General features: G+C 48.4%; 1 protein-coding gene across 1 annotated transcript in view; it reads left to right on the top strand.

Moving 5' to 3' along the window:
* The window catches only part of LOC139423663 (lysyl oxidase homolog 4-like), a 38,668-nt gene extending 34,184 nt beyond the window's left edge, over positions 1 to 4,484 (top strand). The window contains exons 14-15 of the mRNA XM_071175271.1: positions 1,031 to 1,142; positions 1,518 to 4,484. Of these exons, the coding sequence (XP_071031372.1) occupies positions 1,031 to 1,142; positions 1,518 to 1,588 (183 nt within the window). The 3' untranslated portion in view covers positions 1,589 to 4,484. The remainder of the gene's footprint in view (positions 1 to 1,030; positions 1,143 to 1,517) is intronic.
* The last annotated feature ends 6,909 nt before the right edge of the window (positions 4,485 to 11,393 follow it).

Genomic DNA, 11,393 nt, shown 5'->3' with positions numbered 1-11,393 from the left:
CCAAGTTAATATGATTCTGTTTTAAACAGGCCATATAGCCAAGTTAATATGATTCTGTTTTAAACAGGCCATATAGCCAAGTTAATATGATTCTGTTTGAAACAGGCCATATAGCCAAGTTAATATGATTCTGTTTTAAACAGGCCATATAGCCAAGTTAATATGTGCTTATTGACCTTCTAAACTTGCCAAGAGAAAATACATAAAGAGCTTTAAACAAATTAGACAGAAAACTAAACAAACATGTTTCATAATTATGAATAGTTTTATGATTTATTGTCTTTTATGATTTATTGTCTTTTATGATTTATTGTCTTTTATGATTTATTGTCTTTTAAGATTTATTTCTAGTTTTTTTATGGAAAGATAGAGTGTAGAAAATGAAAGAGCTTTATGGAATTGTACTGTCGGTTTTGTCTTTCATGAGGCTGGAAAAGTAACATGCATGTTTTTATGTATGGGAAACAGAGCGAACGGAAAAACAATGCCAACCAACCTACCATGACTACATCTTAATGATAGGCTGAGAGTTTTAGCGCAACCAAACTAGTTGTTATCGTCTCCTAATCACACACCGGGTATCGACGTTGCTCTTTTAGGCACAGATCTAGGATCAGCTTACTCTTCCCCAACCTTATCATTAGGATGACAACCACAAAACTGACCTTAGATCAGTGTAGGAACAACATCATCCTACTCCCTGTCCCACAGACCCACTCCGTATAGAAGTTCCCTTAGGCACAGATCTAGGATCAGTTTACCAACACTAAACCCAAACCATTAGGGAGAAAAGTCAAGCTGAACTTGGACCAGTATCTAGGGGCAACTTCCTCCTCCTCTTATAATTTGGTTACCGCCCACGTTATTCCACACACACCTGACACACACGCACCTGACATACACACACACACACACACACACACACACAGACACACACACACACACACACACACACACACACACGTGAAACACACATATCTGACACACTCCCCCCTCCCACCCTTCCTTTGTCCTCTGTCCCTCCCTGCAGGTTGAAGTGAACCCATCGTTGGACATGGCTGAGTCAGACTTTCAGAACAACGTGATGCGTTGCCGCTGCAAGTACGATGGAGGACGTGTCTTCATGTTCGGCTGCCACGCTGGTGAGGGGGCTGCTTCACCCTGACGAACGACAGGAGTTCCATCCCTCCTTCACTCTGTTACTTCTCTCAGTCTCTACTTCACATCCACACAAAAATGTTATTCTAATATTTGTCGCTTCCTTCCTTCCTTCCTTCCTTCCTTCCTTTCTTTCTTTCTTCCTTCCTTCCTTCCTTCCTTCCTTCCTTCCTTCCTTTCTTCCTTCCTTCCTTCCTTCCTTCCTTCCTTCCTTCCTTCCTTCCTTCCTTCCTTCCTTCCTTCCTTCCCTCCCCCTCTCTCTCTCTCTCTACCTCTCTACCTCTCTACCTCTCTACCTCTCTCTCTCTCTCTCTCTACCTCTCTCTCTCTCTCTCTCTCTCTCTCTCTCTCTCTCTCAGGTGATGCATACAGTCCAGAGGTGGAGGATCTGTTTGAGCACCAGCGTCAGATCACCAACAACTTTCTCTAACCAACGGAACAACAGAAGAACCAATGGGAGATCTCCATCCAACAGAACAACGAATGAGAGACTTCAGAACAACCAGTCAACCAATGGGAGTTCTCAGGGCCGAGCTTTGGAACCACAGCTCATCTCAACTTACCCAATCAGTGGAGAGGAGCCGGAGGAGAACCAGGAAGCCGGGGTTGGAATGGACTGTGGGAGGGAGGGGGGAGGAATGAAGAGGGGAGGGAAGGGGGGAATTGTCAAAGAAAGAATCACCTGAACATCAAGCAATCAAGCACCTTCCCCATCACTAACCATATATCTGAGAGAGAGAGAGAGAGAGAGAGAGAGAGAGAGAAAGAGAGAGAGAGAGAGAGAGTATAGACAGAGACGTATACAGGACTTATGGGTAGTTGTGACACGTTTCTCAGTTGGAATTGGACCGTATCAAGCTGTCACACGTGTCAGGTGTCACCATGGTAACAGGATTTAGATTAAAGTAGAGATGCTTGTCTTGAAAACAACATGGAGTTATTTACAGATTTGAAATGCCGGAAAAACAACAAGATAGTTCCCTAAGATTCAGACATACTACGGTCACGTAGCACAGGAGGCTGGTGGCATCTTAATTGGGGAGGATGGGCTGATAGTAATGACTGCAAAGGAATTAAATGGAATGGAATCAAACACATGGTTTCCATGGTTTCCATGTGTTTAATACCATCCCATTCACTCCATTCCAGCCAATGTTACGAGCCGTCCTCCCCTCACCAGCCTCCTGTGATATGTAGGAAGGTTACACTAAGGTACATGAGTATTACATGTATGTTTATCAAATCACAAACAGTGTAATATTGTATAAGATGGTTGTACCTATTTAGTGACAATGGGGCAAAGCTACCTTGTCTAAAAGGTTCCCTCAGTAAGGTGGCATTGTTATACATACCAAATGATACAACATAAATATACACATTAAACACAACATATGAATATATACACATTAGAATACAGAAACACAGTCATGTGAAGCACAAATTAAAAACATCACAAATCACAGAGAAAAACTGTCTCATTCATCAACAAATAAAACCCCAAACAATACTTTAAACCGCCCGAACGGCACCAGAACGGCACCAGAACGGCACCAGAACGGCGCCAGAACGGCGCCAGAACGGCGCCAGAACGGCACCAGAACGGCACCAGAACGTCAAGATGAAATGGATTTGGAATTTTGTTCCGGCAATACGGTTCATTAAAAACAAAAAGCAGATTTACCCGCCGGAGACCAAGTTCACCATGTAATTCAGGTGTCTATACTTCAACAGCAAAGTTAGATAAGACGTAGGGCCTTGTTGAACAACAAGGGTGTCTTCCTGCTGGCAGACATTTTGAATTCTGTTTATGTCTGTGTTTATGTCTGTCTTTATGTCTGTGTTTATGTCTGTGTTTATGTCTGTGTATATGTCTGTGTTTATGTCTGTGTTTATGTCTGTGTTTATGTCTGTGTATATGTCTGTGTTTATGTCTGTGTTTATGTCTGTGTTTATGTCTGTGTATATGTCTGTGTTTATGTCTGTGTATATGTCTGTGTTTATGTCTGTGTATATGTCTGTGTTTATGTCTGTGTATATGTCTGTGTTTATGTCTGTGTTTATGTCTGTGTTTATGTCTGTGTTTATGTCTGTGTATATGTCTGTGTTTATGTCTGTGTTTATGTCTGTGTTTATGTCTGTGTATGTTATATAGCTGAGTCTACCTTTAAGTTGTCTTTTGTCTTCTCAATCTCAGTCACGATCTTATAAGATAGTATAACAGACGCATGGAAACGGATGAAATTGGATTTGCATTTATTATTGTATGTTTTTGTCTGTCAAAAGTTCAACTCAAGTCAACTATTTCCGGAGGAGTTTCATACGCACAAAGTCCGTCATCTTGTGTGTTTTCTTTCGAAAGACAATCATCTCCGTTGTCCATTTTCCATCAACGAAAGCCCTCCATTGAAAAACCATTGGCTCAAAGCCATAGTTTTCCTCACACAAACTTCCTGTCTGGCCACAGCCTTGGTAATTGATCAGGGCCCGGTTCCCCAAAAGCATCTTGAGGCTAAGTTTATCCTAAAACCATAGGATCCTTGAGATGTTTTTGGGAAACCGGGCCTTGGTAGATTTCTCTCGTCCTCTTGACTGTTGTCCATCCATCATCAAATCAGATCCCCCTACTTCCTTTAAAAACTGGCCTTCATGTGCTTTCATATATCTACTTCACAAATGCAGTATTTATGCAATACAAATGCAGTATTCGCTGTAAAAAAAAAAAAGTGGTGTGTTTTTTGTTATATGAAAATTACATTGACAAGTATTTTTCATGGTGCTAACGTTTAGCCTTTAAAAAAATAAATATAGTAATGTATTGCAAATGTAGTTTTATATGACCTTCTAGAATATCGTCCTGTAGGTTTGTAATTTATACTTTAATATGATGTACTTTTGACTTAAAATGTTTTGTCCCTTTTGTAGTTGTGTTTTTCATAAGGTTGCAAAATTCTGGTAACTTTCCCACGAGTCCCAGGTTTTCCAGCAACCCCGGTTGGAAGATTCCTGGAATCAGGAAGTAATAAGCAGGACATCTGGGAAATATAGGAATCCTACAACTGGGAATTTTGGAAAAGTTACCAGATTTTTTAAAAGAAATGTGCAACCCTAGTTTTGTATTGTTTATGTTTTATTAGGATAAATTCTGTAATTGCTGTCATCAGTCTGTTTTAACACCAGTGAACCTCATCATACAGGTATATTATAGTGACCAGTAGAGAGCTCTGGTTAAAAGTAGTGCTCTATGTTTTGGGGATAGGGTGACATTTGGGATGCACTATGGTTGTACCTAATAAGTACTGCACCTGATACTTGGCAATGGTAGAGAACAATAAACAGATTTCCAAACGATATGGCTCTTTTGGTACCTGGTCATTTGAGTGTATAGCATTTGATGATTCATACTATCATTAGCTATAGAATGTACATTTAAACTCCTCATGATTAAACCATGAGAAACCTCTCATTCATTCATTCAAAAAGAGCAGTGTGGATATAGAGCCATGACCTCCATCCTGACCTAGGGAACCTAGAGGCTTTACTGCCGTTTCCAACCACACACACACACACACACACACACACACGTCCTCTTTTACCCAACCAATTAGGGCATGTACTCAATATGCTGCCTATTTTAGCTGCGGCGTGCTGAGATGAGTGTGTTTAAGTTTTAGTCCGTGTCTAACTATAGCTGTAATGCTGTAGTCAGAAAAGGCGTATTTAGGTCACATTCAAATAAACAACCGCCAGAGGCTTAGAATACACATCAGGCCTACCGTATATTCAACAAGCCCCAGATCTGCTGCATGTTCATTCAACAGGCCCGAAACAGCGAGGCGCAAACTGAACTTGTCCAATGAGGAATCTACATCGTTGACTTCCGTTGCAAAACGTTATGCACTAATGAATACGACCCTGGTCATTACATTCATTGGAGAAGCATCACAGAGGATATAGACTGGCAGAGCAACTTGAGTCCGTTTCAACTTCCTCTGCTTCCTATTGCTTTCTCTTTCCCTCCTCCTATTCCCTCTCCTCCCAGTCTCCCCCCCCCCCCATCACCTCCTCCTCCTCCCTCTCCTTCTCTCTTCAAGGTGATTGATTAGGATCCCCATGGCGACAGCTGGTCTCACTGGGGTCCGACACATAACGAAAAAAAGGATATTACAGGTAAAATACTTTACATACACAAATCTTCCTCTTAGCAGTATTAGGGATCTCTCACCAGAAACGTCATGACTCCCTGCCCGGGTCCAAAATCACACCCTATTCCCTATATAGTGCACTACACTACATGGGCACTGGTTAAAGGTAGTGCACACCACAGGGAATAGGGTGCCATTTGGGACCTCTTCCTCTTCCTTCCTCCAGTCTTAAACACATGGTTGACACTGCGGTTAAATGGTTGCTTGGTAACTACTGTGTTCCAACCTACCAACCTCCACGCCATGACACGTGGGCATTGGGTTGGCATGACAGCTGGCATCTCTCCCTATAAAGACCTCCACCACGTATGTGTCTGTGGTTCTCAAGACTGAAGATGAAAGTGTGGAACGGGACAAGTCCTAAGCAGCCCTGCTGGAGTGCCTGTTAGACTGGCACATTGTGGTTAGTGTGCGATCGCCAAGCTTGGAGCCCCCGCGGCACGTTACCTCATAAAGCCTGAAGCTCTGATATTATCATGGTCTGACCACAGATCTCACATCACGCTATGGCAGGGCTGGGTGGGTGGCAGGGTTGGGTGGGTGGCAGGGCTGGGTGGGTGGCTGGGTTGGGTGGGTGGCAGGGCTGGGTGGGTGGCTGGGTTGGGTGGGTGGCAGGGCTGGATGGGTGACTGGGTTGGGTGGGTGGCAGGGCTGGGTGGGTGTGTGGCAGGGTTGGGTGGGTGTGTGGCAGGGTTGGGTGGGTGTGTGGCTGGGTGGGTGGCTGGGTGGGTTGGGTGGGTGGGTTTGGTGGGTGGCAGGGTTGGGTGGGTGGGTTTGGTGGGTGGCAGGGTTGGGTGGCTGGGTGTTTAGGCTGGGTGGGTGTGTGGCAGGGTTGGGTGGGTGGGTGGGTTGGGTGGGTGGCAATGTTCAACCAATGACAGGAGTTGGAATGGAATTGCTCCCAACTCAAACAAAATATGCACAAACAGACAGGCAGCAAGGAGCAAGAGAGAAGCAGCAAGGAGAGAGAGAGAAGCAGCAAGGAGAGAGAGAGAAACAGCAAGGAGAGAGAGAGAAGCAGCAAGGAGCAAGAGAGAAGCAGCAAGGAGAGAGAGAGAAACAGCAAGGAGAGAGAGAGAAGCAGCAAGGAGCAAGAGAGAAGCAGCAAGGAGAGAGAGAGAAGCAGCAAGGAGCAAGAGAGAAGCAGCAAGGAGAGAGAGAGAAGCAGCAAGGAGAGAGAGAGCAGCAGCAAGGAGAGAGAGAGAAGCAGCAAGGAGCAAGAGAGAAGCAGCAAGGAGAGAGAGAGAGAAGCAGCAAGGAGAGAGAGAGAAGCAGCAAGGAGCAAGAGAGAAGCAGCAAGGAGCGAGAGAGAAGCAGCAAGGAGCGAGAGAGAAGCAGCAAGGAGCAAGAGAGAAGCAGCAAGGATAGAGAGAGAAGCAGCAAGGAGAGAGAGAGAAGCAGCAACGAGAGAGAGAGAAGCAGCAAGGAGCGAGAGAAGCAGCAAGGAGAGAGAGAAGCAGCAAGGAGCGAGAGAGAAGCAGCAAGGAGCGAGAGAGAAGCAGCAAGGAGCAAGAGAGAAGCAGCAAGGAGCGAGAGAGAAGCAGCAAGGAGAGAGAGAGAGGCAGCAAGGAGAGAGAGAGAAGCAGCAAGGAGAGAGAGAGAGGCAGCAAGGAGAGAGAGAGAAGCAGCAATGAGAGAGAGAGAAGCAGCAATGAGAGAGAGCGAGAGAGAAAAAGGCAGCAAGGAGAGAGAGAAGCAGCAAGGAGAGAGGCAGCAAAGAGAGAGAGCGAGAGAGAGAAAGGCAGCAAGGCGTGAGAGAGGCAGCAAGGAGAGAGAGAGAGAGGCAGCAAGGAGAGAGAGAGAGGCAGCAAGGAGAGAGAGCGAGAGAGAAAAAGACAGCAAGGAGTGAGAGAGAGGCAGCAAGGAGACAGAGGCAGCAAGGAGAGAGAGGCAGCAAGGAGCAAGAGAGAGGCAGCAAGGAGCGAGAGAGAGGCAGCAAGGAACGAGAAAGAGGCAGCAAGGAGAGAGAGAGGCAGCAAGGAGAGAGAGAGGCAGCAAGGAGAGAGAGAGAGGCAGCAAGGAGTGAGAGAGAGGCAGCAAGGAGTGAGAGAGAGGCAGCAAGGAGCGAGAGAGAGGCAGCAAGGAGCGAGAGAGAGGCAGCAAGGAGCGAGAGAGAGGCAGCAAGGAGCGAGAGAGTGGCAGCAAGGAGCGGGAGAGAGGCAGCAAGGAGAGAGAGAGGCAGCAAGGAGCGAGAGAGAGGCAGCAAGGAGCGAGAGAGGCAGCAAGGAGAGAGAGAGAGGCAGCAAGGAGCGAGAGAGAGGCAGCAAGGAGTGAGAGAGAGGCAGCAAGGAGCGAGAGAGAGGCAGCAAGGAGCGAGAGAGAGGCAGCAAGGAGCGAGAGAGAGGCAGCAAGGAGCGAGAGAGAGGCAGCAAGGAGCGGGAGAGAGGCAGCAAGGAGCGGGAGAGAGGCAGCAAGGAGAGAGAAAGAGGCAGCAAGGAGTGAGAGAGAGGCAGCAAGGAGTGAGAGAGAGGCAGCAAGGAGTGAGAGAGAGGCAGCAAGGAGCGAGAGACAGCAAGGAGAGAGAGACAGCAAGGAGAGAGAGACAGCAAGGAGAGAGAGACAGCAAGGAGAGAGAGGCAGCAAGGAGAGAGAGGCAGCAAGGAGAGAGAGGCAGCAAGGAGAGAGAGGCAGCAAGGAGAGAGAGGCAGCAAGGAGAGAGAGACAGCAAGGAGAGAGAGGCAGCATGGAGAGAGAGGCAGCATGGAGAGAGAGGCAGCATGGAGAGAGAGGCAGCAAGGAGAGAGAGGCAGCAAGGAGCGAGAGAGAGGCAGCAAGGAGCGAGAGAGAGGCAGCAAGGAGCGAGAGAGAGGCAGCAAGGAGCGAGAGAGAGGCAGCAAGGAGCGAGAGAGAGACAGCAAGGAGAGAGAGACAGCAAGGAGAGAGTGGCAGCAAGGAGAGAGAGACAGCAAGGAGAGAGAGGCAGCAAGGAGAGAGAGGCAGCAAGGAGAGAGAGGCAGCAAGGAGAGAGAGACAGCAAGGAGAGAGAGACAGCAAGGAGAGAGAGGCAGCAAGGAGAGAGAGGCAGCAAGGAGCGAGAGAGAGGCAGCAAGGAGCGAGAGAGAGGCAGCAAGGAGCGAGAGAGAGGCAGCAAGGAGCGAGAGACAGCAAGGAGAGAGAGACAGCAAGGAGAGAGAGGCAGCAAGGAGAGAGAGGCAGCAAGGAGAGAGAGGCAGCAAGGAGAGAGAGGCAGCAAGGAGAGAGAGGCAGCAAGGAGAGAGAGGCAGCAAGGAGAGAGAGACAGCAAGGAGAGAGAGGCAGCAAGGAGCGAGAGAGAGGCAGCAAGGAGCGAGAGAGAGGCAGCAAGGAGCGAGAGAGAGGCAGCAAGGAGCGAGAGAGAGGCAGCAAGGAGCGAGAGAGAGGCAGCAAGGAGAGAGAGAGGCAGCAAGGAGAGAGAGAGGCAGCAAGGAGCGAGAGAGAGGCAGCAAGGAGTGAGAGAGAGGCAGCAAGGAGTGAGAGAGAGGCAGCAAGGAGTGAGAGAGAGGCAGCAAGGAGTGAGAGAGAGGCAGCAAGGAGTGAGAGAGGCAGCAAGGAGCGAGAGAGAGGCAGCAAGGAGTGAGAGAGAGGCAGCAAGGAGCGAGAGAGAGGCAGCAAGGAGCGAGAGAGAGGCAGCAAGGAGAGAGGCAGCAAGGAGAGAGAGACAGCAAGGAGAGAGAGGCAGCAAGGAGAGAGAGGCAGCAAGGAGCGAGAGAGAGGCAGCAAGGAGCGAGAGAGAGGCAGCAAGGAGCGAGAGAGTGGCAGCAAGGAGAGAGAGAGGCAGCAAGGAGCGAGAGAGAGGCAGCAAGGAGTGAGAGAGAGGCAGCAAGGAGTGAGAGAGAGGCAGCAAGGAGTGAGAGAGAGGCAGCAAGGAGCGAGAGAGGCAGCAAGGAGCGAGAGAGAGGCAGCAAGGAGCGAGAGAGAGGCAGCAAGGAGTGAGAGAGAGGCAGCAAGGAGTGAGAGAGAGGCAGCAAGGAGCGAGGCAGCAAGGAGAGAGGCAGCAAGGAGAGAGAGACAGCAAGGAGAGAGAGGCAGCAAGGAGAGAGAGGCAGCAAGGAGAGAGAGGCAGCAAGGAGAGAGAGGCAGCAAGGAGAGAGAGTAATAAGGCCAAATGTATGACCATATTAGAGACACATATTTCCCTCAGATTACACAGATCCACAAAGAATTTGAAAACAAGCCCAATTTTGATAAACTCCCATATGGGTAAAATACCACAGCAGCAAGATTTGTGACCTGTTGCCACAAGAAAAGGGCAACCAGTGAAGAACACACACCATTGTAAATACAACCCATATTTATGTTGATTTATTTTCCCTTTAGTACTTTAACCATTTGCACTTATGACATTTGAAATGTCTTTGTTGTTTTGGAACTTCTGTGAGTGTAATGTTTACTGTTTATTTCACTTTTCTCTATTATCTACTTCACTTGCTTTGGCAATGTTAACATATGTTTCCCATGACAATAAAGCCCTTAAACTGAAATAGAGGCAGGACGAAGAGAGAGAGAGAGGCAGGACGAAGAGAGAGAGAGAGGCAGGACAAAGAGAGAGAGAGAGAGGCAGGACAAAGAGAGAGAGAGAGGCAGGACAAAGAGAGAGAGAGAGGCAGGACAAAGAGAGAGAGAGAGGCAGGACAAAGAGAGAGAGAGAGGCAGGACAAAGAGAGAGAGAGAGGCAGGACAAAGAGAGAGAGAGAGGCAGGACAAAGAGAGAGAGAGAGGCAGAACAAAGAGAGAGAGAGAGGCAGAACAAAGAGAGAGAGAGAGGCAGAACAAAGAGAGAGAGAGAGGCAGGACAAAGAGAGAGAGGGGCAGGACAAAGAGAGAGAGGGGCAGGACAAAGAGAGAGAGGGGCAGGACAAAGAGAGAGAGAGAGGCAGGACAAAGAGAGAGAGGGGCAGGACAAAGAGAGAGAGAGAGAGAGGCAGGACAAAGAGAGAGAGAGGACAAAGAGAGAGAGAGGCAGGACAAAGAGAGAGAGAGAGGCAGGACAAAGAGAGAGAGAGAGGCAGGACAAAGAGAGAGAGAGAGGCAGGACAAAGAGAGAGAGAGGACAAAGAGAGAGAGGGGCAGGACAAAGAGAGAGAGAGGCAGGACAACGAGAGAGAGAGAGGCAGGACAAAGAGAGAGAGAGGGGCAGGACAAAGAGAGAGAGAGAGGCAGGACAAAGAGAGAGAGGGGCAGGACAAAGAGAGAGAGAGAGGCAGGACAAAGAGAGAGAGAGAGGCAGGACAAAGAGAGAGAGGGGCAGGACAAAGAGAGAGAGAGAGAGGCAGGACAAAGAGAGAGAGAGGGGCAGGACAAAGAGAGAGAGAGGGGCAGGACAAAGAGAGAGAGAGGGGCAGGACAAAGAGAGAGAGAGGGGCAGGACAAAGAGAGAGAGAGAGGGGCAGGACAAAGAGAGAGAGAGAGAGGCATGACAAAGAGAGAGAGGACAAAGAGAGAGAGAGGCAGGACAAAGAGAGAGAGGCAGGACAGAGAGAGAGAGGGGCAGGACAAAAGAGAGAGAGAGAGAGGCAGGACAAAGAGAGAGAGAGGACAAAGAGAGAGAGAGGGGCAGGACAAAGAGAGAGAGAGAGGGGCAGGACAAAGAGAGAGAGAGAGGGGCAGGACAAAGAGAGAGAGAGAGGGGCAGGACAAAGAGAGAGAGAGAGGGGCAGGACAAAGAGAGAGAGAGAGGGGCAGGACAAAGAGAGAGAGAGGGGCAGGACAAAGAGAGAGAGAGAGAGGCAGGACAAAGAGAGAGAGAGGGGCAGGACAAAGAGAGAGAGAGGGGCAGGACAAAGAGAGAGAGAGAGAGGCAGGACAAAGAGAGAGAGAGAGGCAGGACAAAGAGAGAGAGAGAGGACAAAGAGAGAGAGAGGCAGGACAAAGAGAGAGAGAGAGGCAGGACAAACAGAGAGAGAGAGGCAGGACAAAGAGAGAGAGAGAGGCAGGACAAAGAGAGAGAGAGAGGCAGGACAAAGAGAGAGAGGCAGGACAAAGAGAGAGAGGCAGGACAAAGAGAGAGAGAGAGAGAGGCAGGACAAAGAGAGAGAGAGGACCAAGAGAGAGAGA

The sequence above is a fragment of the Oncorhynchus clarkii genome, chromosome 13 (genome assembly GCF_045791955.1).
Source record: "Oncorhynchus clarkii lewisi isolate Uvic-CL-2024 chromosome 13, UVic_Ocla_1.0, whole genome shotgun sequence".
Lineage (NCBI taxonomy): Eukaryota > Metazoa > Chordata > Actinopteri > Salmoniformes > Salmonidae > Oncorhynchus > Oncorhynchus clarkii.
This window is presented reverse-complemented; position numbering and strand designations above follow the sequence as displayed.